The sequence below is a fragment of the Pseudopipra pipra genome, chromosome 2 (genome assembly GCF_036250125.1).
Source record: "Pseudopipra pipra isolate bDixPip1 chromosome 2, bDixPip1.hap1, whole genome shotgun sequence".
NCBI classification, from domain to species: domain Eukaryota; kingdom Metazoa; phylum Chordata; class Aves; order Passeriformes; family Pipridae; genus Pseudopipra; species Pseudopipra pipra.
The window spans coordinates 30180122-30207174 of record NC_087550.1 but is presented as its reverse complement, the minus strand read 5'-3'; the positions used below and the strand labels follow the sequence as shown (position 1 = coordinate 30207174).

The following is a 27053-nucleotide window of genomic DNA, read 5'->3' as shown; positions in this document are numbered from 1 at the left end:
GGCTGCAGGTCAGGAGTGAAATTTCAGTAAGAAGCAAATAATACATAAAAGAGGTTCTACAGAAGAAGAACCATGAAGCAAAATCCACTGACATCACAAAGAATTCATTAGTCCCTGGATATTTCCAATGAAGTCCCAATACCAAATATAGTAACTAAGTATTCCTGCTGCCATCAGCTGTGCTGGATAAGGCAGAAAAGACATCTCCCAGAGAAATATCAACAAGCCTTACAAAGTCACTAAGCAAGTGCCTTTGGTTTGTAGGCAACAAGAATTGTCTCCACCCCTTTCACCCGCCCACATCCTGGCCCCAGCCATGCGTAGCATGATTTCCACCTTCTTGGTTTTGAAGCCAAGAGAGAAACCGGCACCCTATCAGGGCAGGAGCTGCATACTCCTTCAGCTCTGGATGAGGGGGAGAAGGAAAAAGGAATACAGCAGAAGCAGGAGCGAAGGAGGTGCTGAGGAGAGGCTAAGCTTTCCAAGGAAGAATTTGACTTGCAATCAGCTATGTGGAGCATCATCGCTTTCCTGTGGGGCAGCATCCTTCTCCTGCCTATGGTGGCTGGAATGCCTGCAATGCTGTAAGAACCTCAGCTGCTTTGAATATACAGTCTGGTCTGTGGGGGGTCCTGGGCGGGTGGCAGTATGACAGAAACTGGACAGAAGTCTTAAGGTGAGGAGTGTTTTTCCAGAGAGGTATAATTTCTCATGTTCCAAAGGTTTCACTTGGTTTTCGTGTGCCCTCTTCCCCACACTCCCCTTACCACTTGGCTCTCTGCCTTTGATGTAGACCATGTATTTCAGCAAAGACTCAGGCAGAGCAACTCTGCCAGCTTTCTGCATGTGTTCATGCCAATGTCTCATGTCTCCTACTCTGTTTCAGAATATGTTTCCTTTTGGGCTAAGCTTTTCTCCCAAGAGTCATAGATCACCATTTAATACTTCAGGGATGCTCTTTGTAAAGCAGTGTGTTCGTACAGGCTTGGCTGCCCATCTGCTCCCACCATGCCTTTTCTCAGACCTCTGTCAAGGACAATTCTCAGCACTGCTTCTCTTCATATACTCCGTCAGGAATGCAGCTCCTGTTCCAGCAGGTACTGCTCTGATATCCTGGCTTGGGAACTTGTTCTTGCTTTTGGAAGGCCTTTGCTTTTGCAACCATGGCTCAAGTGCAAACAGAAGCATGACTGTGCTTGAACAGTAGATATTACAGTGAAATTTAAGTCACTGGGTTGTAGCTGGGTTCCCTCCTGCTGTGTGTGGTGTGGCACGCACAAGTCTGGTTTTAAAAGACTTTTCCAGCAGGAGTATAGCGTCTTCCTCTAGACATGTTCCATAGGCTGACACAGTTCCCACACAGATTATGTGCTTTAATTACTGCTACCTGTTTGCCATTGCTACCTTCAGCATGAAGCTTTGCTTTATGGAAATACCACTTGTTTCAACAGACTCTCTGCTGTCTCACCTGTTTACCAATACTTTTGTAGATTCATAAGAAAGGAATCCAGCCTGGATCTTGGAATCCTTGAATGAAAGCCTCTGAGATGCTGTCTTGTACTTCTATAGCTCATAAGGCAAGGGCAAGGGATGAATTGTCAAAGGGGTGTAAAAAAAATGTTCCAGAGTAAGGTCATTAGGAGCAAGGGAAGTATGGGAGGTTCAAGCAGTGAATCTTTAGTGTTCATCCCATCCTTTGGCCCAAGTGGCAGGGGGAGGTGCCATGAGTCAGCTTAAGTAGGAAAATCAAAATGTTGTTGGCATATGTTACCAGATCCCTGAATATTAGCAGCAGACAAGCCGCTCAAGGCAGCTTGGCAGCAGTCAAGTGTGAAAGCACTCAAGGCTTCTGGCCAGCAGGACTTTGACTCCCTCTTGCCAGGGTGCTGAGCTCCCTACCTTCTGCTCTTCTGATCTTTCCAGGCCCTGCCCTCCTATTGCTGCAAAACATGGTGCTGGCTGAACCTGTCCAGAGTCAGTATGTGGGAGGAGTTAGTGATAAGAGTTTTGAAACCTGCTTGAATGTTGGCTTCTCCTTGGGTCTAGTTCCTGCAGTGCAATGAAAGATGAAAACAAACAGTATGAACAGCTTCTTGGTATTATCATGGTAGCCAAGCTCTGCTGCTGATCACTTGTGTGACATGGGGAGGTCCCTTCACCTTATTTTCACTTTCAGTTTGAGAAGCAGTGACTTCATCTTTTTATATGGGCGTGCAGCATATAGTGCAGACTCAATAATTATGTCTGCAGTACCTATGATCATGTCTCATTGGCACTGTGACAGCAGAATGAAGAAACCAGAAGTACTTCCTAAGTACCTAAATCCTGTGGTCAAGACCTGTCCTCTCAGAAAATCAGTTTTACCTGCCTTTTTGGTTTTTTTCTTTTTTTTAATAGAAACTATGCCGTGGCAATACCATCACAGCTCTACTACCCCTTCTCAGAGACAGTGTGTCTCCAGCTCAGCAGAAAGCAAGAAGTACCGATCCACGTGTCAGTAACCCTGCAAAGCAGAGCTGGGAATGAGACTCTGATCACTCAGTCCATCTCTCAGCTCACCTTCTTTCACTGCACAAGGTTCCAGGTGAGTAATATATTTTCAAGGGTTGTCAGTAGGGTGGAGATTGCATCAGTTCTGCTCTTGCTGGGCAGAAAGGCAAATTGTGTACTCCCATGAGGATATCTTTACTGGCCTGTGAACTTTCAGCTTCAGCTGTACAGGTCTGCCTGTGTCCTTCCTGCTGTGTAGCTCCACTAATATTTTACTTTCCTAAAAACCATTTTGAAATGTTCTATGGGGTCTTTAAGGGAAGAAGAATTGGAGCTATACAAAAGTAGTATCATAATCATTATTCCAGAAACCTTGGGATCAATGAATGGGATCCACCCTGAATGATGGTTATAACTATACCTGCAGGTCCCTCCTCCTGTTGGAAATCCTGATGAAGTGGCTTTTATTGCTATCACAGTCCTGGAAGCCAACTCAGAGTTTCAGAAGAAGCAAAAAGTCCTAATCAGGCATGCAGACAAGAAGACTTTTATCCAGACAGACAAACCTGTGTACAAACCTGGACAGATTGGTATGGGCAGAATGCCATGTCTTATGAGAGAAAGAAGAGTCCTCAGGACACAAAATATGGGTTACCTTCTTGTGCTTAGAACAGGGTCTGCTTCTCAAGGGAAATGGGTCAGAGGCTTCATTTCCCTTCTTGGCTTTGCGGGATTTCCGAATACTTCTCTCCTATGTCAGCATGGCATATGTTTTCTCCAGTACTAGCCACACGCAGACAGCATGCTAGTGTGAACAGGGCATGTGTGTGTTCACTGATGTGTGAGAAAAGGGTCAGATGCCACTGTGTTATATTATTCATGATTGCTCCAGTCAAAGCCATGATAGTCTGTCAGGCCCCTAAATCCCTCTCTTTCCCACAGACTTCCTCAGATGAGGATCACAGTACTACAGGCCCCACCACTGCCCTAGCACAGCTCAGATCAACGCAGGGTACAGCTGTTTGCCCCATGCCTCTTCACCCTTTCCAGTAGGACGAACCTCACTGCAGGCAAGACTTAGAGGCCCACCACAGGTCCACTGTCCAGAAAAATGCTGTTTCTCACCAGCACAGCCATTCTTCCCAGAAAACCCCACAGCCCATCTTCTAACACTTTTTTTTCTAGCAGCCTGCCAAGCTCCTAGCAGGACTTTGGACATAGGCCCAGGAGTGGATTACTCTAGCTGTTGCCCACATCCTTTCAGTGAAGCACATGAGCACATCTTTCTTAGCCATCCATTCTTGTTATTTATTATTAAGAAACTTGATTTCATTTCAGCCAGTCCTGTTTTTCTTTTGCTTTATAGTCAAGTTGCGGATTGTAACCTTGGATCAGAACTTTATTGCCAGCAGTGACATGGTAAGTCAAGAGGGAAGATACCTTACTAAGTCTGAAAATGCTGGAGCCAAGCCTCCATGACCTCTGGATCAGTGCTTGGCCCAGCTAGGTGATCCAGCTGTGGACAGCTAGTCTCAGTGTTGCTTTTGGTGCTTACAAACAGCGTTGAGCACCACCTGCAATGCAGGAGCTGCTCATGATGTTGAGTTATGGGCAGTCCCTGGGAATTGCTTGGGGAAGACTGAGAGATGGTTAGGGGATAAAAAATACTAGGGATGTGGATGGTAATTCACCTGGAAGCATCCAACCAGTAATTGTTTTTTTCCTTCCCACAGCAGCGTCTGGTGGAACTGAAGGTAAAACACCTACTTTATTGAAATTGTTGAACTCTTCTCATCTTGGGGAAGGCACAGGTTTGGAGGTGATGGTGGGGAAATATGGTTACATAAAGTCAGTTACCTCAGAATGAATGGGAACAGTCCTTGACTTCTTGCCCTTCCCTCCTTCAGTGACCACAGAAGTTTGTCAGTGCAATGTCATAACACCAATCACACAGGGGTCCCTGCATAAATGATGGGTACCATTGAAAACCATTCCAGCAAACCTTTCTAGAGTAGTCATAGGACTTTTAGTCCCTCTAGCCTATGAAGACTTGTGAAAATCCTGAAGTTTCTTTAAGGAGATGTACAGAAAACAAAAGATTGACCAGTTAGTGTTGTGACTGCCCAGTTAGAAAAAGTTCTTAAAGCAGCTTTCAGGCTGTTGTTCTTAAAATCAGTTACTTTAGTCCAATCACCTGAGTTGAGGAAAGACACCTGAAAGTTTGTGATACCCATGCTGAGAGGTCACAGTTCCAATTAGCAATTGGCAGTAGCTGATATACATTTGCAAGCCATACCCAGCAAGCAATGAATAAATAAACGCATGCTCTCTGAGATACCCATGCAATACTTTATGCCACTTTATACAAACATAGCACTCTGATCCAGCTTCACCTTTTCAAACAGCAGTTCCCACTTGTTCCATATGAAGTACCCATCAACTCATCATTAAGTGTTTACTGGCTAGGCAGTGTGACTGCATCCAGAGTTCTGCATCTTGCCCTCCCAAGAAACAGCAATGGGAGACACTGTCCTTCATGACTGGGCTTCAATGGTCCCCTGCATAAAGTCCTGGCCTCATTTACCCGGAATTCCCCAGGGATTTAAGACATCAGACTCTCCAGAAATCACTCCCGAGTAGGTCTTAGGCAGCATGTGTCTCCGCAGTGACCTGGGAGCTGTGCCAGCTCAGATCACCACAGAGGTCTCTAAGAAGGACCACCTCTATTTCTTAGTTAGACCCACAGGCAGTAAACCACAGTTTTCCAACAGTCAATGAGATGGCAGTGCCATTGACTTCTTCAATGAGACAGGGAGAAAAGTCCTTTCCTCATCAAGTTTGGACTCACCTGAGCACTGTAGCTGTGTCATAGACCTGGGCTCTCAGGACAAGAGAATACGTGGTCAGACCATGCTCTGGCAGACTGGACTTCCTGCAAAAGAGTCTTTTTGCACTGTCAGTTAACTGCTCTCTACTACTACCTGTGCAGGACCCCAAAGGCAACCGAATTGCACAGTGGCAGAATGTTACACCTGTGGGAGGTATTGTGGATCTGTCCTTCCCTCTGGCTGCAGAAGCATCTCTTGGAGAGTACACCATCAAAATGCCTGACCGCACACGTACCTTCAGGGTAGAGGAGTATGGTAAGAGTCTCAGAAAGCTAATGGCAGCAGAGAAATGTATATTGCCTCCAGCCCCACTCTCTCACACAGAATTGAATAGGTCATGCAGCTGTGAATAGCTGTGCCGGTTGTACTATCACCTGAGATGTGTAACTGCCTGCCAGTAACTGTAAGCACTTTCATTCAGGTCCACTGGCTTTCTGCTACCCCATGTCCTGAGGATGGACAGAGGCAGTGTCCCACAGCTGTGCTCTGGGGAGGAGACTAAGGCTGTCTACTCCCATCACATTCTCCCAGCAGGGCTGCTGGTGCATTCCTACCACGCCCTGTGCTGGTAGTCAGGGAATGAGAGATTTCTGTGAACAACCACTTAGGAAGGATTGGAACAAATGAACTCTCTCTATTCTCACTGAATTATATTTCTCTTGCTTCCACACAGCGCTGCCCAAGTTCAGCGTCTCCATCCAGATGCCTCAGGTGGTTACCATCTTGGAGGAAAACTTCCGTCTCCACATCTGTGGAATGTGAGCTGATTTATCATGGTAGAAGATGCATTCTTACTGGTTTGGGAACTGCACAGCCATCATTAAGTGAACTCAAAATGGTCTCTGACAACCCTATCCCCATCCCAAAGTTTGGCACCCTGGTATCCTTCACTAAGTAATTCTCCTGGACTCTCACCGTCCTCCATATTCTCTCTCCTTAGTTCTTTCTCTGTGAGTTTGAAAGTGTGGCAGTGGATTCCCTCAGTGTAGCATGTGCCCTACAATACAGTAACTGCTGTATTTATGACAGTGTTGTAGGAATAATGACTCATGGCCAACACAAAGTCCCTTAGCCCTGCCTGGTGGGACTAGAGTTGACTTGGAGAGAACTCACCCACCACTGCCTTCTGTCTCAATCTGATGAAGTAATTTTTACTTCCTGGCCTCTGCTGAGCTCATGAACCGTGAAGATACTGCAGGTTTCTGGGCTGTATAGCTGCAAACCACAGGCTAAAGCTGGTGTTATTCACTCCTGAGCCAGTGTTTCTGTATATAAGTCCTCTATGCTCTGTTTGCCAGGTACACATATGGGAAACCGGTCCAGGGTAATGTGAAGGCTGTGGTGTGCCGTAAACATATCCACTATAATCGAAAGTCTTCCAAAGCCAAGCGCAGTATTTGTAAAGATTACACCGGCAAGGTGAGCACATGGGATACTCCTCTTGCAAAAGGGGAGAACAAGGGCAAAGAGAGGGAATACTAAAGGATGGAGTGCAGTAGACATTGGCTATTGAAGCAGGTTGCCCTTTGCTTGGGGATGAATGATTGTTATGTCCTTAACTCCACAGTCTAGCAATCTTAGCCCTTCTCAGTGATTTCTCTGACTGCACTTAGATGCTTTCAAAGGAAGAAGCATCTGTAGGCAAGCTAACTTGCAGACTTTCCTACAAAACAGGTATTGCAACAGGGCAATAAAAATACAAACACTGTTCACATCACTTCACTTCCACGGGATGTATTTTAGCACCACTTTTTAATCTGGTGTAAACACCTATGTGCTGTTTCCCAGAAACAAGTGCTTAGGAGACTCAGAAATTACCACTTGTATCTAAGCAAGCAATTGCACTTCATCACAGACTTTACTCATTCATGTCTATGGTTGAATGAATGCACCTATATTTGTTTACATATTTTTAAGAAACCAATATCTTAAAGGACATACCTTAAAGATAAATCCTGCCCTAGCAGAAGAAATTGTGTTGTCAGGGAGAAATGACAACTCATGTTTGCTACTGGTGCATGAGTGAGCATGTAAAGACGAGAGATGCATGAAACAGCATCTCCCATTAGTGACTGCTTCACAGAAAAGGGGATGTTTCATGCCAGTATAGGAATTGCTCCTTTAACTGAAGAGTCTTAGTCGTGCAGTTTTAGACTTCTAGGCTTTGGGTTTGATCTGCACTGCAGAAGGGAGTAGTGCATTCATGATTGGTTAACAAATACAATTTCTTATTTCCAGACAAACGAGGATGGCTGCTTTGCCACTGAAGTGAATATTAAGAATTACCATCGGAAGCATGGTGACAAGTATGATTTCAACCTGGAAGCTGTGGCTTTTCTGAAAGAAAGTGGAACAGGTAGCAAAAACTGATCCTACACTTCATGGAAAATCTTTTACTTTACTCTCATACAACATGCTTGTCTTTGGGTTTTTATCTGTAAGAACCTTACGGATCCTTGTGTCTTCCCATTAGACCACTGGAACTTTCTGCACTGGCTCCCTTGAGGTCAAATGTTTGGAGGGCTGTGTCTTCCCTGGGAGCACCATAACAACATCTGTGTTTTTGTGTATCATAACACCCAGGTCTGACTCACATAGGATATGTGAGTTCCCCCTGTTTCAGGATGGGCTTTACCAGTGTGCTTACTCCTCCACAAGCTGCTGTGGGCAATCCAGCTCTGGCAGTCACCTTGGTTTGACAGAGATGGGCAAGAGCTGCTTTTTCTTGTCTTCTCATCACATTATAAATGTGTGTGGAGGTGGGCCAGGCCAGGTTCTCTTGTTCTTAAACCATACTTTAGGACAGTCCATTGGAATGAGGAGTTAGAGCAACTAGGGCTAACCAAGGCCCTGATTGTGTCCTGTTGTTAGCTCCTCATTAGATTTACCTCCATGTTCCAGATAGGGAAATAAGATTTCCTGTAAAGTTCCCTCTCTCACAAAATTTTACAGAGCCTTCCTTTCAAGAAAATGTTTTGCAGCCCCCCGCCAAAAGCAGACTGTTAACTAACATGGTGAGGGCAAGGACAAACGTTGCCTTCTAGTGACTCTGCTGTGAGAAGGGAAAGAAAATGGAAGAGGACAACTAGGAGTAGGACCATCTTTAACAAAGAGGGAAAGGGCATGTGAGAACTGTCTGACAGAGACCTCCTGGTAGACTGCTGTCATTCTGGCAGGTCAGACACATGATACTCACCTTCATGTACCTCCTGTCTTTCCTAGGGGTGGAGTTCAACACCACTAAAAGCTGCAAGGTCACTTTTGATATCACGAGTCTCCAGTTCTGGGAGACAAGCTACTACTATCAGCAAGGAGTTCCCTACTATGGAAATGTAAGTGAAAAGGAAAGAAATACGGAAAGCCCAGCACCTGGGCCTAAACAGGTGGCAGACACAAAAGTATCAAGGGGTTCCCTTGTTCTGAGCTGCCCAAAGCTGCTAGCAAAATCCTCTGTCCCAGTCTCTACTTTGACATATCTACCAAGAGGTTATGCAGAGGTGTGGCCACAGGATCTGTAGCTTTGACAGATGAGAGAGCTGCTGCATAAGTGGGGAGAGAGGGATTGGAGAAGTTAAAGTTTACATTGAGAGTCCCTTTGCGGAGAGGGGAACTGACTGTTTCTGCATCATTACAGCTAAAACTCAAAAGTGCCAGTGGGATGCACCTGAAGAACAAGAAGGTGATTCTTACAGTGTCCTACGGTAGTGGGAAGCAGACCAAGACCTACTTCACAGATGACACTGGGATGGCCTCTTTCATCTTAGAAACGACAGCATGGGACAACAGCAGTAAAGTTATACTACAGGTTAGGCCCAATAATTACATTGGATTTGGTTAGCAGTAAGCAACACATCCCTCAGACCTATAGTCTGTGTCATTGTCTTGGCCAAGACAGGGAGATGGAAGCATGGAACAATGAAATAACAGATCTAGGGCAAGAGGAATTGTTCATATCAGAGCCACATTTCTGGCCCCCAGAGCTTCAGCAGTCCGTGAGCAGTCCCTGGCAGTGGACAAAGACTCCACGAAGTTGTGACTGAGTTCTACCTACACAGAACCTCTGTCTGAGGTGGAAAGGATGTAGTGGGACTGGGCAGGGACAGAGAATAAAGAAAGAACTTCCACGTGGTATGGAACAGGAACATAGGAAAAAGCTAGGGAAGAACAATCTGAAAATACATGTGCAGAAGAAAGTGTCAGTGACGAGTTTGCATTATGTTTCTTCATAGCATAAAAGTTAGGAAAAACCTGGGATATAAGAGCTAGAAAACTTAAGGAAAAAAGAAGGAAGGCTAGTTAGGAAGCAGTTGCTGCAAACCAATCTAGAACTAAGCAAGTAACCAGAACATAAGGAGCTAGATTAGGGATGTCAATGGTAGGGAATTGACAGAGAAAAATTTGCCTCTGCTTTCCCATGAACAAGGAAGGCTCTCTTGTCTGGTTGTAGGACTAGGTTTCTAATACCTGTCCTTCCTAACTTTGAGGTCAAAGCACTTTAAGGCAAGTCCTGTCTCTGTTATTATCAGAGGTATCTCAGATGATGGATCTTGACCTTTCTGTGAGTCCACAAGATGTTAATATTATAGTCTCAGTACAAATAGGTCATAGGTCAAAGTTGAGCAAGGCTATTGATCTTCAGTTGTCCCCTGCCACGTCTACCCTATAGATCAGGGAAAGTGCTGAAAGAAATACAGTGTGTGAGTGGAACAGCACTGAACAGTGAAATACATTATCAGGGCAGATCCATGCTGATAATTTACCCACAAGTACCAGACAGAAGCGAAGGGTTCAGTGGTTTGATCCAGGCACTAATAAGCCACTCTACACAGTCTAGTGATCTGGCTTGCTCCCATGGTAGCAGCAGCATTGCAGAAGTTCAGACTTCAGCCAAAGCTCTAGTATTATAACAGCTCCCTGTCCCTGTTTAGGCACGAGTTATCACAGAGTGTGGTAGAGCAGGCAATGCCAAGCTTCACAGAAAGGCTTACTGAACTTGGCTTAGGTGGAGACACCTTACCCCTGGGAGAGTTCGAGCTTCACTCTCCAACCGGTCTTGGTTTTGGTATGGGGAGAGATGCAAGAAATCTTCAGACACTTTTTCTGTGCCACAGGCAAAGACCCAGCCGGAGGACTTAAGCAGTCGAAATGTGAGGGTGTCTTATGGCACTGCATCCCTCACACTGAGGGCCTTCTACTCTTCCAGCCGCAGCTCTGTGAGGATCCAGCCAGTGCAGGCAATGCTGCCCTGCGGGGATGTGCAGCAGGTCACTGTGCATTATCACATACTGGCCACAGAGCTGGGGGACGGGGCTGCCAAAGCACACTTCTACCACCTGGTGAGTGCGGGGCAGCACCGGCAATGAGGTCAGCTTTGAGATGGGTCTGTGTCAGCACAGGGCCCTTTGCTGGCCCAGGAACATAGAGCAGAGGCACTCTCAATCCTTTGTTCTGTTCATTACCCCTTAGGTTTTGGCCAGAGGATCCCTTGTGCATCATGGCCAAACAACAGTACTTCTTGATCCTCCATTAGGTAAGAGCATCTAAATACCAGGAACAGACTAAAGCCCCAGAAGGAAAGTTCTTCCAGCCTAAATGGAGAAGGATAGAAAAGAGTTTTGAGACCACCAGGAAACCACATAGCTGGCACAAAAAAAATCTAGAGGAAATGTCAAATAGGTGGTCTCTTCTGTCTTTTAATTTCCTTTTTTTTTTTTCTGATCAAATGATGAAATTCAAATAATGAAATTGTCAGAGTTTATCTGCCAAGCAGGAGATTATCAGAAGTAACTTATGGAATCTTTTTTCTGGACTCAAGTGGAAAGTTGTTCACTGTTGCCAAGATCCCTCATGATATAAGGTCACTGCTATAAAAAGGCAAATATATATATGTGGCTATGACTGTCTAGTAGTGGCCTCCCCAGAAGCAAGGCAGAATAGTTTTTTTCAAAGAAACCATGCAGAAGTATTACAGAGTAAGAGGGTGTTGCTGCTGTAATCCTTGAATTGCAGACTGCCTTGCTTCTTCCTATACTTTCCAGTTTTTCCTTCTTCCTTCAGGTCAGCATAGTGGGTCTTTCAATGTCACTCTGCCCATTGATCTCATTTCACCCATGGCTACTCTCTTTGTTTACATTGCTTTCCCTGAGGGACAAGTGGCAGCTGACACCTTCCGTCTCAAAGTCTCCAGCTGCTTCAGGAACCATGTAAGTAGTGCACAAACCATAAAGGGGCAGGTAGGCTGGAGGGGAGCTAAATGACTGCAAATTGGCAATAGATGTCCAGCAGAATCCAGTAGCCAGAGTCTTTCCTTTTCTTTGTCTGTCAATGTCTTTAGTCCCTTTTTCTTCTGCTGTTTCAGGTGAAGCTTGGCTTCTCAGACACAGTGGCTCTGCCAGGATCATCTGTCCGTCTCCATTTGCAGGCTGCACCAGGCTCTCTATGTAGCATCCGTGCTGTAGACCAAAGTGTCCTTCTCCTGAGGCCAGAGGCTGAGCTATCCAGGGATAGTGTGAGTCACTCTAGTGCTGAGCCTTGCTAATATTGGAGAGATACCTTTGGATTATCTGGTAGCAGGAACTGGTTAGTAAGGCACAGTGGATATACCAACAAGTATTTGAATGGGGACAGACCAGGGCTTAATGAGAAAAAATGAAGGCCAACATCAAATACCAGTCAAAATTTCCAGTCTCAACAGAAGGATCTAATAGAATAACCCACTGTCATTGCCAAGTACAGCCCAAAGTCACATCCTTGTTACACTTTGAGTGCTTTGCCACAGTGGCACACAGAAGACGAGACATCCATCTCCTGAACCAATTCATGACAGTGCTCTGGAAAAAAAGAGTTATGTTGAAAAAAATATCAAAGGTGTGACAGGCTCCATGTCTTTGTTCCAGCTCTCATACACAGTCCTTCCGTTCACAAACTGAACGTTAAGTGATGTCTTAGCAGTGGAAGGGCCCCATTTCTCCTTTATGCCTGGGTCTAAGGACACTTGAATTGCCTCTTGACACTGTCTTGGTGGATCCAGGATGTGCCTTCAGTCAGATAAGAAGCTGTCTAATGAGTCAGATGGGGAAGGTGTCCTCACTGTATGCATTGAGTTCACAGATACAATTAATGACCTAGAAGTGGCCACAGCTATGCAGCCATACCCCAGAAAGGTTCGTGTTCATCTCTGGTGCTATGCATCTAAAATTTGTGGAGGCTCTCCATGAAGATCAAAAACCCTTGAGGCTGGGTTTTTGCAGCAGGCAGGATTCAAGCTCTGCCTTTGAGGTCACAGAAAATCTCTGGATAGAAATTAAAAACTTCCCACTTCTTACTGTACTGTTTTCATTCTCTGTCTACAGGTGTATAATATGTTCAGCTATTCTCAGGAGCACCCCAGCACCCTCACAGACTTCTACAGTGACTACTGTACTATCCATGAGAGCCCAGGAACCATTGATTCTCCTCAGACCACTCTTCCACCAGGAACAATGTCACCATTCATGTACCGCAGACACTCCTATGCTGTGTCCCAACCAGATGTTTATGAACTTCTGAAGGTAAATCTAATTTCCAGAAACCCTGAGATATCAGAGCTGAGCCCTTTTGTATCCCTGGTCAGCACTAGGTAGCTTCACAGATTGTCTTTCCTGTAAATGCTGGCAACTTCAGGTTATTGAATTTGCTAAGCTTCTGAACTAGGAGATCTCTGACACTCTCTGCTCCCAGCTTGATAAATTCCCATTGGTCAAGTAAATTCCTAGAACCCAGCTCCCCATTGGTCCCAAGGTTAAGACCCCTAGACTTTCTGAGGGTTGAAAGGAGACGGGAGTGTTAACCTGTGTCAGAGAAAACTGGAGGTTGGAAAAGCAAATCACCTGAAAGAAAAGGGGGAACTGGGGAAAGGAGGGAAAGAATAGTAGAAAGGAATAGCAGGTGAAGGATAAGAACAATCTGGGTTAGGGTGGGCAGCAAATTGTGGTGCCAAAATAATGACTTTATGTGCAGGCATACACATGCGAGTGGTCACCCCCACAATCCTGTGGCATGACGGACCAGGACTGGGCTTTGGGAGCAGGGTGGTTCTGAATTCTCTCCCTGTACAAATTCACAAGTCAGGCTGAGGTGCAACAACACAGGGTTGCTGATATGCTGGGAAGCGAGGACAGAGACAGGCCCTCAGACCCACCATTCCCTCCACATAAATATGCCTTCTTTTCTTCCCTTTCTTTCCTCCAGAATTCAGGTCTAACATTTTTAACCAACCTTAAAATCAAATCTCCTGTTGAGTGCCACACCCAGACCACTTTCAACTACGACTACGACTACATGTGTACATCTTGATTTTTCCTGTTTCTTTGGAAATCACGGGTAACATACAGGCTGCACATGGGCAGCTGAACATGCAGTGTTCTTAGGAACTGGGGATGCCTTCCAGAGATGAGTGGGAGGTTGCACAGGAGATGTGTAACAAAGGAAGAGGGGAAAAGTCCTGGCATGGGTGTGTGTCCAGTGCACTGGAGGGGCAGAGAGGTGGCTGCAAAAGAACCTGCTTGGAAGTTTCTGTTGTCAGATAGGAAGATGACATGGTTCAAGGGTGGAAATGGGGCAGCTGTCTCAGGAAGGAAAATCTGTTTGTAAGACTAGGAAAGGTCTTGCTGGAAATCAGGGAATCAGCCAAGATTGGCATTGGGCAGTATCTAGGCTTTTCTGCAGGATCTGAGAGCAAAACTGTGATCAGGTAGAATGCCTCCTGGGGGAGCACACACATATTGGAATCCACTTGGTCTCCTGGGTTGTCTTGTGGAACAAAATAGTGAAGTAGGTTGAGGGCATTTTGAAGAGGACAAGTGGGATTGGGATGGGAGTAGGAGGAATGGACAACTGAGCTTTTCCCAGGTGAACTCTATCCTGATTTCACAGCTGCTCTGCCTTTTGAACAAATGCTTGTATTCCCAATAGCTTATGATGACCTGGCAGTCTTGAACAGCTTGGACCCAGAAACAGATGATGCTGTTGAACATGCTGAGTCAGAGCACACTGACCTGGATAGCGAGTCAGGGCTAGCACGTACCTGGTTTCCAGAGACATTCATCTGGACTCTGGTTCCTATCAAGTGAGTAATTATGGTCTGAGACCCCACATGAATCCAGATTCTACCAGCCAGAGTAGAGGGAATGGGCAGGAGCAGAGCCAGGGCATTATTGCCTTCTGTGCACAAGAAAGAAAAGGGAGATGTGAAGAAGTGGATAAGGACAATGGGGTTTTGGTTCAGCTCCTGTCTCTGATGAGGTTTTCCAAATGCTCCTAGGAATTTAACATCACACACTCCTATGGGATGGAAAAGGCCTCCAAAAGTCTGTAGCTCAACATCCTCCACAAGGCAGGTCCAGTTAGATCAAGTTGTAGTTAAGTACTCTGTATCTCCAAGGATGGAGGTTGCACAAACTGTCTGCACATCTGTTTCAGTATTTGACTATATTCATGGTATTTTTTTTCCTTATCTTAGGTCAGAATTTCCCATGTTACAATTTGTGTCTGTTACCTTTTATCCTATCAATATACACCTCAGAATAGACAGGTTCCATTGTCTCTACACCTTTCCAATAGGTAGCTTTAGAAAGCTGAAAAATCTCCCCTTAGGCTTCCCCTCCAAAGTTTAGAAACCCCAGTTTCTTCAGCCATTCCTTGTACATCAAATATCCCAGCTCTCTGACCACCTTGGTAGTCCTCCACTGGATGCATTCAATTATGTCAGTGTCTTTCTTATACTGGAGGGCAAAAATGGGACACAGTAATCCAGATTTGGTCCCAAATGGAGGAATACAGGGGGAAAATATCTTTTCTTAACCCACAGTCCAGAAGTAATGGTCTCCATTGTTGTAAGGGCACATGAGATGTCTCATGCTCAACTTGTTATCCACCAGGACCCTGCACCTCTTTTTCTGTAAAGTTGTTTACTAGTCAGTGATTGTGTAGCCTGTACTGTTGTATGGTATTATTCTACCCCAGATACAGAATTTACCCATTTTTACAGCTTCTCAAGGTTCCTCTTACTAACAGCCTTTCCCTCCAGATATCCCTCCTGATAATAGGAACCCCTCCCTAGCAAGGTATAATCTGCTAATACATAGTAAGATTAGTCTGCAAATGTTGCTAAGGATATCCTCTCTCCTATTACCCAGGTCATCAATAAAGCCACTAAGTGGTATTGCCCCAGATGTTGGTCCCTGAGGGATGCCATGGGTAAACAGACCCTGGCTGGACTTCATGTCACCAATAACCATCCTTTGTCCACAGTGGTCCAGTGAATTTTCTCCTTACCTTACCATCCAATTGTCCAGTCTGCACCTATGTGACTACAAGGATACTACGGGACTCTGTGTCAGAGGCCTTGCTAAAGTCAAGTTTAGCAGCATCCACTGTTCTTCCCTTATTCACACACCTCATCTTTCTTAATTCTCCCATGTGCTCATGTTCTCCGCCCATAAAAATGGATCTCTGCCTCTCTGTCTCATTTGGCTGGATTATGATCTTTCAGGGCAGGAACCATCTTCTGTTTTGTGTATGCAGATCTGTGAGTGACACTCACAATGTTGACTGCTGAGCTGTGGTTAGGAGTTTGGGTGGTAGCGTGGTGGAAGTGTCACACAGTACTCGGTGGCACAGACTGGGTGTAAAACATGGACCCCTGGGAGCCCTGTGTGCCCACACAAAATAAGAATTTCAAGTGCAACGCTGCTCAGAAGCAAATTTTGAGTTGCATTTTCCTCTCAGTCCTTCCTTGCCCACCTATTTGCTATCCTTCCCATACCTTGGTCCTACTTCCAAGCAATCCCCACACCTTCACACCCATTTCCATTTCATAGTCTGAATTTCTGCATTTGTCTTACCAAGAGAAATCTTTCCAGGGGTGGGGACAGCCCCTTCCACTCTGTTTTCTCCTCAGTGACTCAGGGGCTGCTGAGCTAGCTGTAACAGTACCTGACAGCATCACAGACTGGAGAGCCATGACCTTCTGCACCTCAGAGAGCCATGGATTGGGAATCTCAGAGACCACCAGCCTGCAGAGCTTCAAGCCCTTCTTCGTGGAACCCATTTTGCCATATTCTGTTTTCCGGGGAGAGTCATTTCCCCTGAAAGTCAAAGTCTTCAGCTACCTGAAGCAGTGCATGGCGGTGAGTGGCTCCCTCCAGGATGGTTTTTGGGCAGAGGGATGTGTGGTAACTACTTCACTGATTGAGACCGAGATAAGGAGCTGCCTCCTCAGGCACCAAAGAAGATATTCAATAAAAGCTCCACACAGAGGCATCTCTGACCAGTTTATCCCTCCCCAAAAGATGAACCCTACATGACCGCAATATCCATGGAACACTGTTGGTGTCCCACAAATATTGCAACAGGGTCATCATCATATTCATCCTTGGGTTCTGGGATTGACTGTCATTTGGAACAAGGAGCTGAAAGGAAAAACACAGCAGCAGCTCTGTAACCTGAATTCCTTTCTGTTTCACCTCTAGCTTCAGCTTAGCCTAATGGACTCCAGGGATTTTGAATTTGTGCATGCAAATGTCAGGTTCACTATTTGTCTGTGTCCTGAATCAGCAAAAGCATTTTTCTGGGATGTGAAGGCCACAAAATTAGGTAAGGGGACAAGGGAGTGGCAGCAGTGGGAGGCAGTGGCAGAGCTACCTGAGGAAACTAGAGCTGGGCTGGAAGGGAGACTGGCCTACTATGGGAAGCATGAGCGAGCAGCCTTAGGCTGAGCTAACTAAAGCACAGGCATGAATGTGCCAGCTGGCCTCGGTGTTTTGTTTTTTAGGGAAGGTGAATTTCACTGTCACTGCTGAGGCGATGGAGCAGGACGATGTTTGCACTGAGAGTACAGCTGTTGTGCCAGAGTCTGGAGGGAAGGACACAGTGGTTAAACACCTGCTGGTGAAGGTCAGACTACGCTTCGGAGTTCTGGCGAGGTTGGAACTGGGTCAGGCTCAAAACAGCCTGGTGGGTGGCTCTGGGAAGGAAGAGTCAGCTGGGTAAGTAGGCACGTTTCTCAAGGAGGTTGGTCAAGGAGTGATTGTAAGGGTAGGTTGGATTGGAGCATGAGCTCCTCCACTCGATGGAACAGAAATGTCGAAACTGCTTGCTAGCAGGGCAGTGGAGTCAAAGGTCATGTAGCAGCTTAGAAACCTGCTTCTCAGTAACACTTCACTGTTGGCATGCATATCCCTGTTGTTTGTGTGAGGCCCTTTGCCACGGCTCATGAGGATGGAAAAGAGGGCAGGAAAGGTGCAGGAAGGTGGGGTGATGCGCAGCTGCTTTCTCATTTTACTGCCCTCCCTCCTAAGCTGACCAGCCTTTTCTCCACCAGGCAGAGGGGCAGCTGGAGGAAAAGACCCACACCTCACACCTATGCCCTGAAGGTAGGTGCAGAGACTCCAGAGACCATCTTATGACTGGGGCTCTACATGTGCACAGAACAAGGAGATCAGACAGAAGCAGTGTGGTGTCTGAACAACTCTAGGACTACCTGGCGGTGTATAGGGAGCAGAAAGTCAGGGATTTTGGAGCTTTTATGGGTAGGCATAGCCATTCAGCCCCACCCAGTAGTAAAAACTTCTGGCAGCACCAAGCCACAATCTAACCACATCACAGTCCCTTATCAGTGGGTGGCCTGATATCTGTGTCATCCTCTCTTCTGGATGCTGATTTCACCAACTGTTGAGGTGATCCCAGCCTTATTTACACCATCTCCTGGGGAATGCCTGCGACTCTGCTATCTCCCCTGAGCCCATTGTTGTCCTAATGTTTTTGACATTTGCAGAAACTTCAGCTTCAGAGACAATCACTTTCACGATGCCAGAGAACATTGTCCTTGGGTCAGAGAGAGCCCACATCTCTTTCTTAGGTGAGTTTTAGGGGTGTCTTGGAAAGTAATATTTTTCCCTGCATGACACTTCTGGTGCCAGTGTGTCTGCTTTAGCAAACAGAGTAATAAGAGGAAATAAGTACAGCAAGGTGTGATACTATCTTCTAGAGAAGTATCTCATCTCTCTTATGTAAGTGGCACTGGATGGACAGATAATTTCACCAAGTCAGGGGAAAGATAGACAAGTACCATATCACTGTTCCTACAGTCTATAGACATTAACATCATGTGAGAAGAGCTGAACTGAGACCAGTCTTAGCAGGTTTTCTGGAGAATCAGTGAGACCAGAATTGTTTTACAGGCAAGAATATGTATAGCTCCCAAAGCTGTGGTTCTGTCTTACAGGTGACATTTTGGGGACAGCACTGGACAACATAGATGAGCTCCTCCAGATGTCCAGTGGCTGTGGTGAGCAGAACATGGTTCATTTTGCCCCAAATGTCTATATCACACAATACCTTGAAGAAACAGGACAACTGACTCCAGAAATCAAACAGAAGGCAATTGGCTATCTGGAAAGTGGTGAGTGGATTTCTGCTCATTAAGCTGGTGATGTCCACTACATTAGTTTTGCAGTAGAAATCTCAGCAGAGGCTTGGTGCTGAACAGGATTTGTGCACCTCACTTGCCTGACACCATAGTAGTTGCAGCAGTGTAAATCAGGCTGCTGTGTCTCAGCAGAACAAGTGGTACACAGCTCCCCTCTCTCAGTTCCTCAGAGGTAATGCTCTCTATAATGATCAGCAGGATTGGTAGGGCAGGTTGTCACCTTGAGAACATGACATACACAGAGCATCTTCACTACCCCCAGCCTCTTCCCGCAGGATATCAGCGGCAACTCCTGTACAAGCACACAGACGGCTCATACAGTGCCTTTGGGGAAGGAAGTGAGCCAGGAAACACTTGGTAAGCAGAAGTATCCAGACATAACTGAGGAACAATAGCTTGACCTGGTCGGGCTCAAGCTGGTTTGGATTTTGGTCTGGGGAAACTGAGGAATTCTGAAGGTGTGTAGTTTTGAAGATAAGTTGCTCCTGAGACATTTTGGAAGGGAATTGTGCCAATGAATTAACTTGAAGTACTCCTGTTGGATTGTTTGTGCTTGAGCACCCCAAATGAGGCTGATTCTGAAAACTTGTCTGCAAATGCACCTTCTTTTCAGGTTTTTCAGAGTGCTTTGTGCCCAAACAAGATTTGAAATGGGTCTGAATGAGCTCACTAAATGTGAGCTCTTGGAGGCAACCATGCACCTGGAATTGACAGAGCTCTGAGGGAAGCACTGAACTGTGCTTCCCTCTGATGAACTGAAGTTTTTCTCTCTTGCTGCAAATGGATCTGAGCTTGAGCTTCAAGAGCATCTAACTCATGTGCATTGCTTGCAGTTCTCCATCTGCACAGAGACTCTGGCCTGCTGGTATTTCTACAGGGATGACATAGTAGAAGACACAGAGACTCCTGTCTCCTCCTGGAGATGGGCATCAATGACTGGTTCAGTTCTGTTTTCTTCTTCGTTCCTTGGCTCTAGGCTTACTGCCCTTGTCCTGAAGACCTTTAGCCAAGCCCAGGCCTTCATCCACATAGATGAACAAAATATAAAGGATGCTGCCAGTGCCCTGATTAAAAGTCAGACTCCATCCGGCTGCTTCAAGAGTGTGGGGAAACTCTTCAACAATGGCCTGATGGTATGACCATGGTATGGTCCTGAAGGTTCATTAGATACCTGAGAGCTTCTTCACTTTCTGGCCCAGTTTGGTGACAAGAACAAACAAACTCTACTGCAGGAGGAAATCTCTGATGTGCCCAAGGTCACCCTTGGGTGACATTCGTGGTTGCTTAGTCATGGTGGTACTTTTTCAAGTTACAAATGATGGAGATTTGCATTAGATGACATGTACATGGGAACTGAACCAGTGCCCTACTCTACCTCCTTCTCAAATGCTATCACATGCCACCTTGCAAAGGGGTTGTGGGAACATCGCATTTCCCTGGCACTGAAATCTGCTACTGCAGATTTTATGCTGGGGAGGGGAAAGGGGAATGTGTCCAGCAGAGGGTAGATACCAGCCCTGCACTTCCTTAGCAGAAGAAATAAGACCAGCACTTTTGCCTGTGCTGGCTTTTGTTAGGGAAAGAGAAGGTACGGGAAAACTTTTCCCTCTCGCTTCTCACAGCAGCCCCCCTCTTCTCTGTTTTGTGGTGTCTGCAGGGTGCAGTGGAGGAAGGACTGGGGCTGAGCTCTGTGATTGTCACAGCTCTCCTACACTCCGGGATGCCACGCTCCGTGAGTATGGGCAGCAGGGACGGGCCGTGTGTGCAGCCCCTCGGCAGGCAGTGCGTGGGTGCTCTGCCTTTGTGCACATGGGAGTATGTTACCAGTTTTCTACCTATGTATCCTGTCCCTGGTTCCACCCTCCTCTGCACACGTCAAAGCTGCATTCCCTTCCCAAACACCCTGCCAGTAATGTGTGTGCTTTCAATTCTATCCTAGGACCCAGTTGTGTGGAAAGCTTTGAACTGTATAAAGGACTTGGTCAATGCTGATACTGGCAGTTCCAACCTCTACAGCCTGGCACTAGCTGCAAATGCCTTTGCAGTAGCAGGTGATAAGGCCCTCAGGCAGAAAATCCTCAAAAGATTGGATAAGGCTGCCATAATATCAGGTACCAAAGGCTGTGGGGCAGGAGGGAGGACACTGGCAGAATTGTGAGGAGACACCTGGGTTGAGCAATCAAGGGATTGGAGGGCAGGAGTGGGGGCCAATGCCAGAGCTTTGTGGGGAGTCCAAGGCTTGGATAGACTCTGTTTGCCAAACTGTCACAGGTTATATCCACATTGTGAGATAGATTGTCTCTATAGATGGTCTCACAGTCCTGGCCTCCCAGTCATCCAAACCAGGGTAGTTTCATGGATGTTTTAGAGCCTGCAGGGCTAGGGGTTTTTTTAACTGGGAAAAAGCAGGGTGTGGGGGGCTAATAGGGAGATATGCACCAATATCTGGTCCAATGTACGTGGTCACTCAGTACCTAAATACAGGGGCTAAGTAGAACTCCAAGGTTATTAGGTACAGCTACACACTCATAAGTGTTCCCACTCCACCTCTAGATGACCAAATATTCTGGAGTCAACAGTCCAAACAGGAAGAAGATTCCCTGTATTGGTATCGAGCTCCATCTGTTGATGTGGAATTGACATCTAGTATCCTCAAGGCTCACCTTACAAAGTCAAGTTTGTCATCAGATGAAAGTAGAAAGGCATCCCAGATTGTGTCTTGGCTCATCAAGCAGCAAAACCCATATGGAGGCTTTGCTTCAACCCAGGTAATCCCCTTGATTAGCATCAACACCAGAGATGATGATGTTTTTTGAGAGCAACGGGTTCTAAGAGCACATAGTAAAAAAGAAAAAGAATAAATAAAAAAATGATGTATGGATTTAGAGCTCCTGGGATTTGGAAGGTGAATATTTGTATTCCTCTGAGATAATCTTATGCTAAAAGCTCAACCATTATTGCGCTGTAGATGCAATATGAGCGAGAGAAAGGCTAAGGACTGGGCACGCATAGGAAGCAGGAGTCCTAATGTTCCCAATGTTCATCTCTTTTCTCAGGACACGGTGGTTGCTCTGGAAGCCCTAGCCCTGTATGCAACCAAAATCTTCAGGAAGGATGGCCCTGATCTCCAGGTTTCTCTCACTTCTAAGGAGTTCAACCAAAACTTCCGAGTAGACAATAGCAATCGCCTCCTGCTGCAAACAGTGGAGCTGCCAGCCATCCCCCAAGATTATACCGTGCATGTGCAGGGCCATGGGTGTCTCTTCTTGCAGGTAAGTCCAGCTAGGAAGAAAAAGTCTGGGGAAAAGCCTTGAAAGCCAGCAGATGTCTTACCTTGCTACTTAGCCAACACTGAAAATAAACTGCTGCAGTAACTTGCAAGAATCTGGGCTTCAAGGCTGGTGGGAGTAGCTGTGATCCAACAGGAAGGGAAGAGCAACTCCCCAAATGAAATCTGAATTATCTCCACCCTCTCCTCCAAAAAGTCCACCAGGAGCAGTGCACTACTAGCAGAACCTCTGCTTCTGCTGCATAGTTTTCTCTTACACCAGTGCAAGACAGCAAACAACAGCCAAGAATACTCTTCAGCAAAAAAACCTGCTATTCTGTGCCGTCTTTTTTCTTTCTGTTCTGGCAGGCCGTTCTGCAGTACCACATGCCTCCACCGAGGAGCGATGCCACCTTTGCCCTGTCTGTGCAGACAGAGTGCACCACACCCAATGCCACCCAGTTCCCTGTCACCGTTCGTGCTCGGTAGGAGACACTCAGTTGCCCCTTTCCTCCCCTGTGTTAAGAGGCTTCTGGCACCACACCAATCTCTTGATGGCAAGGTTCCCCTTCACTCATGAGGTCCAAGTGCTAAGATGTCCCCACTCATTCAGCTGAGCTCTCCTCAGCTGGGAGAAAAGTACAAGCCCCCAGAGGAATGGCTGGGGCTATAGTCCTGCCTTGTTACCATGCTAGTCACCACAAGTTTCCCAAGGTCTATGGGTCTCATTGTCTTCTAGAATTAGGTCTCAAAACACTAGTGATGTGAAGGTCCTGTGGGACTGACATATATTCCTAAGTCTTCCCTCCTCTGCTCCTGTCCGACTGTCACACCACTCTCCTCTGCTATACTCCTGCCTGTCTTGGGACAGAACTGCCAAGAGAACAGGTGTAGGATGTGATATTCCCTGCCATGCCTAGAGAAGGTAACACCAGAAGGCTTCCAAGGAACTTATTCTCCTTGGCTCAGCACAATTAAAAGAGAGATCAGGGGAAGCAGAAAGATTTATTGCAGTACAGAAACAGGTATGCTTACAGGAGAGACACTGGAAAGAAAGGCAGATTCTTCCACCTGAGTAGGAAAGCTGGGCTGGAGTCTCTAGAGATCATGGCTCAGAAAGTAACATTAGTGCTGTCCCCTGGGTTCCTGCTGCAGCTACACAGGGAACCGTGTGTCCACCAACATGGTCCTGATCCAAGTGGAGCTGCTGTCTGGATACAGCCCCGTGGCAGGTTCACTGGAAGAGGTGAGACTGCGAATTTGTGTCCAGCTGGGATGGGAACAGTGATGGATGTCCATCATGCAGGATTGTATGCAGAACTGTGATCAGTCCTGTGGGCAGAGAAACATGGTTATTTTCTTCCTTAGAAATCCCTACACTCAAAGTCTCTTCCAGGCTGCACCTTGCCTTCCCCTACTTCAAGGGCTTCCTTGGCCATATGAATATTTTGCCCACAGTCTCACAAGGACAAATATCCCTGAATTACTTCTGCTTTTTGTTAAATCCTTCTTCACATTATTCCCCTGTTTTCAGCTAAAGAAAATGCCTTCAGTAAAGAAAGTTGAAAGTGAAGCTGACCAAGTCGTTCTCTACCTAGAGGAAGTGAGTAATTTTGGCTAACATCATCATTAAAAGGGCTGTGGACTAACAGATAGCTTTTAGCTTACTCTTGTATATTCATTTCATTAGTATTTTAAGTATCCAGTGCTGTTGTTCCTGCATACCAGCCACATTTGCTGATCTGAAGAAGTGTGTTGTGTCGGTCTGCAACAGTTCAGCTGTAGAGCCACTGACAGGGCCACTTAACTTGAGTGAAATGAGGCTAACTCTGATGTTAAGCCTACATCTGTTGGCACTGTTCAGAGGCTGTTGAAAGTCCATATACAGTGCCTGATCAGGATTTGGGAGAAGTAGTAGGATCCATCTAGTAAATTCAAGCAAGCCTGAATTCTTAGAAAGCTCTTAAGCAACCTGGACCCAGTAGGGAACGTTCAAGATTGCTCATGGATTTTGCCAAGATCACTCAAAATTAAACCAGATGGTTGTGTGAACAGCAGTGCTCACTCCACAACCTCATTAATCAACAGATTAACAACCACTCCAGCCTTTGTCTAGCTACATGTATACCTGAACAGCACCAGAAACAAGACCTGGTGTGTATTTAATACTTCAGAATTTCCAAGGAGCACTTCTACATTTCTGTGATTCTTTATTCCCAGTTTCTGCCAGTAAACTGAACTAAGCTGGCCTCAGAGGAAGCAGGACATTGCCATGTGGATGCATTAGGCTTACAGAGATGCTGCTTTCATTGCATCTACAGCACAGAGCAGAAAGGCAGTATAGAGAAATATTTCAGCTCAGGCTGCCAGGTAGCACAAGGTGCAACCCAATCAACAGCAGGTCGTGTAACTACTACCATCCAACAGATGTTCATCCACATCTTGCATTTGCTTGATAATAAGGGTTGTGTGAAACTGGAAAATAAGAGCTGATGTTATGGGACTGTGTATAAGGAAGTAGACACTGAGGCAAGATGCATGAAGGAGCTCAGAAGAACACGTGGGTGGGAAGACGGGATTCATTGGGAACACTAGTAGGATATTCAGGTGCCTAATGCATCCTGACTCTGTAGGTTCGATGTTTCTCACGAGCTGAGTTAAATTTGATGACCAAAAAAAAAGAGTTAGTCACAGAACAGGAAGTTAAACGTATTTCTGAGATGGACTAGAAAGTAGAACAGACCCATTACAGTGGTGAGGTCTCCATGGAGCCTGAGTGCAAGCAGGTGGAAGGGACTGTCTTAAAGGACTTTGGTTCTGGCTTTAATCCTTGTGTTTCTTGGTCTTAGCTGACTAGACAGCCTCAAACCTACACTTTCCTGGTCGAGCAGGACATGCAAGTGAAGGATCGTAAGCCAGCTAATATCAAGGTCTACGATTACTACATGCCAGGTGAGCTCAGATGCTGTACTACAGAAACCTCCCAAATGTACCACTGGAAAGAAATTTTCTGAATTTGTCAAGTCTAAGATAATACCATCCCTGCCATGGCTATCTATCTAACTGCCCCTTAGAAGCTCTCTAGGGATGAACTTACCCTGTTGGTCTTCAAAATGGTAGATCCTTCTCTCTCTGGCCCCAGAACTTGCAAGCCTGAAGTCAGCTGTAGAATCACTCAGGGTCTAGCTCTCCCAACAAGTGTGGAGCAAGGAGACGTGCTTTTGAACACTCATTTTGTGGGAGGCAGCAAGGGCAGAGGGACCATAGTGAGGGGATGACTCAGAAGAATAAGGGTCCCCTTAGAACAGTGACACCAAAACCAACTTGTCCTCTATTCTGTGGGGTCCTTAGTGGGAGGAAAAGCTAGAAATGTGTCAGGGATGGCCATTCCTTCAGAAAGTGAGGAATTCATAACTGCAGTGGAGCTCTTTGGGACTAACAGCCTCAAAAGATCGCAAGCCCCATGACTTGGGTGAATCTGGACTAGCTGCACAAAGTCGTGGGCACATACCAGTGGTTTCTGCTGTGGTGTCACAGCAGAGGGGAGTCATAGCCTGTAAGCTGAGGGAACACCTCTCCTAGGAACAATGGCACAATGCTGGGTTGCTTTAGTAAGTTTTTGGCAAATGTATCTCACAAACCCTTTTTTCCTTGTCTTCCAGAAGAAACTGCAGTGACGAGCTACAGTGCCCCTTGTGAATGAGGTGAGGGCCCAACACCTCTTTTGTTATCACAGGCATGTTCCTGAAGAATATGGAAAGGGAGGGAGACACAGGCAAAGGCCCTTGGTCAAGAAATTTGCCAGACTGCAGCTTAAGGGTAGGAATTGATTGGCAATGCCAAGTAAGCGTGAGTTTCTGTATCCCAGTGGTTAAACTGAGGGAAAGAGAAAAATGAAGTAGAAGATTTGATGTGCCCACTCCTGACAGAGTTAGAGGTATGTTACAGAAAACAAGGGCTGCCTGTCACAAGTGCTATCACCAGTTCTTGCATTTTGCATCAAGTATACTTTAAGTCAACACAGTTCCTTTTGCTGGTACTGTCCCTGCAGTTTCCCATCCCTTCAGCCCTGCGCACACAACATGCCACGTTCACCTTTACTGCAGAGCATCATTCCATTTCAGTGCAAAGCCTTTCATTGTCTCAGCCTGGCTTCTGATCCACACTAGGAAATGGACACCTGCCTGTCCTCCTTCCAGGCTGGGCAAAGGCAAAACTTGAACTTGACTAGTGTCTTGCTCTAAACTTTGCACCTGTGTGCTTTCATGTCCACAGCCCACAAGATGGAGAAAGCTACCTGATCCATGAATCACCTGTAGGGAGGCACACAGCCCTGTCTTGGGATGCCTGTCACAAGTCTCACACTATTATTGGAGATTTTGCCATAGGCTTTGTATGGATAGAGTGAGAGGGAAATCTTAGAATCATACAATATCCTGAGTTGGAAGGGACTCACAAGGATCATTGAGTCCAACTCCTGCTGCTCTACAGGGTAGCCCCAAGAATCACACCATGCGTCTGAGAGCATTGTCCAAATGCTTCTTGAACTCTGGCAGGCTTGGTGCTGTGACCACTTCCCCAGGGAGCCTGTTCAAGTGCCCAAACTACCCTTTGGGTGAAGAGAGCCCTGTATTTGTTGGACTGACAGTACTGTTTGGTCATGAGGTGCAAAAAAGGCCCCTGAGTTTCTAGGTTCCCAGTTAAAGTCAATTATTAAAGTCCCAGCTTTATTACTTCAGAAAAGCAGTTTTGTATTTTTTTGTCCTTTGTTGTCTTCACAGGAACAGGGACAGACACATCCACTGCAGTCTCTGTCCATCAGTCCTGTCACCCCTGCCAACTGCCACCACATGGAGAATGAAGAAAATTCTGGCTGAGCAGTTAGTTTTTGAAAGGCTTAGGCTGTGCTTGGCATCTTATTAAAAGTAGGAGACTAGAA

General features: G+C 46.2%; 2 protein-coding genes across 3 annotated transcripts in view; one reads left to right on the top strand and one right to left on the bottom strand.

Moving 5' to 3' along the window:
• Positions 1–327: 327 nt before the first annotated feature.
• On the top strand, positions 328–27053 carry LOC135409378 (alpha-2-macroglobulin-like protein 1). 2 transcript variants are annotated; one of them, XM_064644806.1, is made up of 36 exons: positions 328–584; positions 2398–2584; positions 2918–3080; positions 3857–3909; positions 4224–4244; positions 5480–5633; positions 6052–6136; positions 6677–6797; positions 7617–7734; positions 8601–8710; positions 9013–9183; positions 10490–10714; positions 10845–10908; positions 11436–11581; positions 11737–11886; positions 12731–12928; positions 13608–13701; positions 14331–14484; positions 16318–16546; positions 16889–17012; positions 17191–17312; positions 17740–17791; positions 18193–18276; positions 18643–18819; positions 19122–19203; positions 19823–19979; positions 20504–20578; positions 20786–20957; positions 21400–21614; positions 21903–22118; positions 22484–22599; positions 23270–23360; positions 23649–23717; positions 24964–25066; positions 25777–25818; positions 26896–27053. In XM_064644806.1, the coding sequence occupies exons 1-35, from the start codon at positions 511–513 to the stop codon at positions 25815–25817; spliced, it is 4413 nt and encodes a 1470-aa protein (XP_064500876.1). In that variant the 5' UTR covers positions 328–510; the 3' UTR covers position 25818; positions 26896–27053. The 2 variants fall into 2 exon arrangements, 1 of the variants encoding a protein (XP_064500876.1); XR_010428150.1 differs by lacking the exons at positions 23270–23360; positions 25777–25818; positions 26896–27053.
• Positions 23337–27053, bottom strand: part of A2ML1 (alpha-2-macroglobulin like 1) — a 28109-nt gene continuing 24392 nt past the window's right edge. Inside the window, exon 36 of the mRNA XM_064644825.1 lies at positions 23337–23446. The gene's annotated coding sequence lies outside the window, so the exon portion shown is untranslated. The remainder of the gene's footprint in view (positions 23447–27053) is intronic.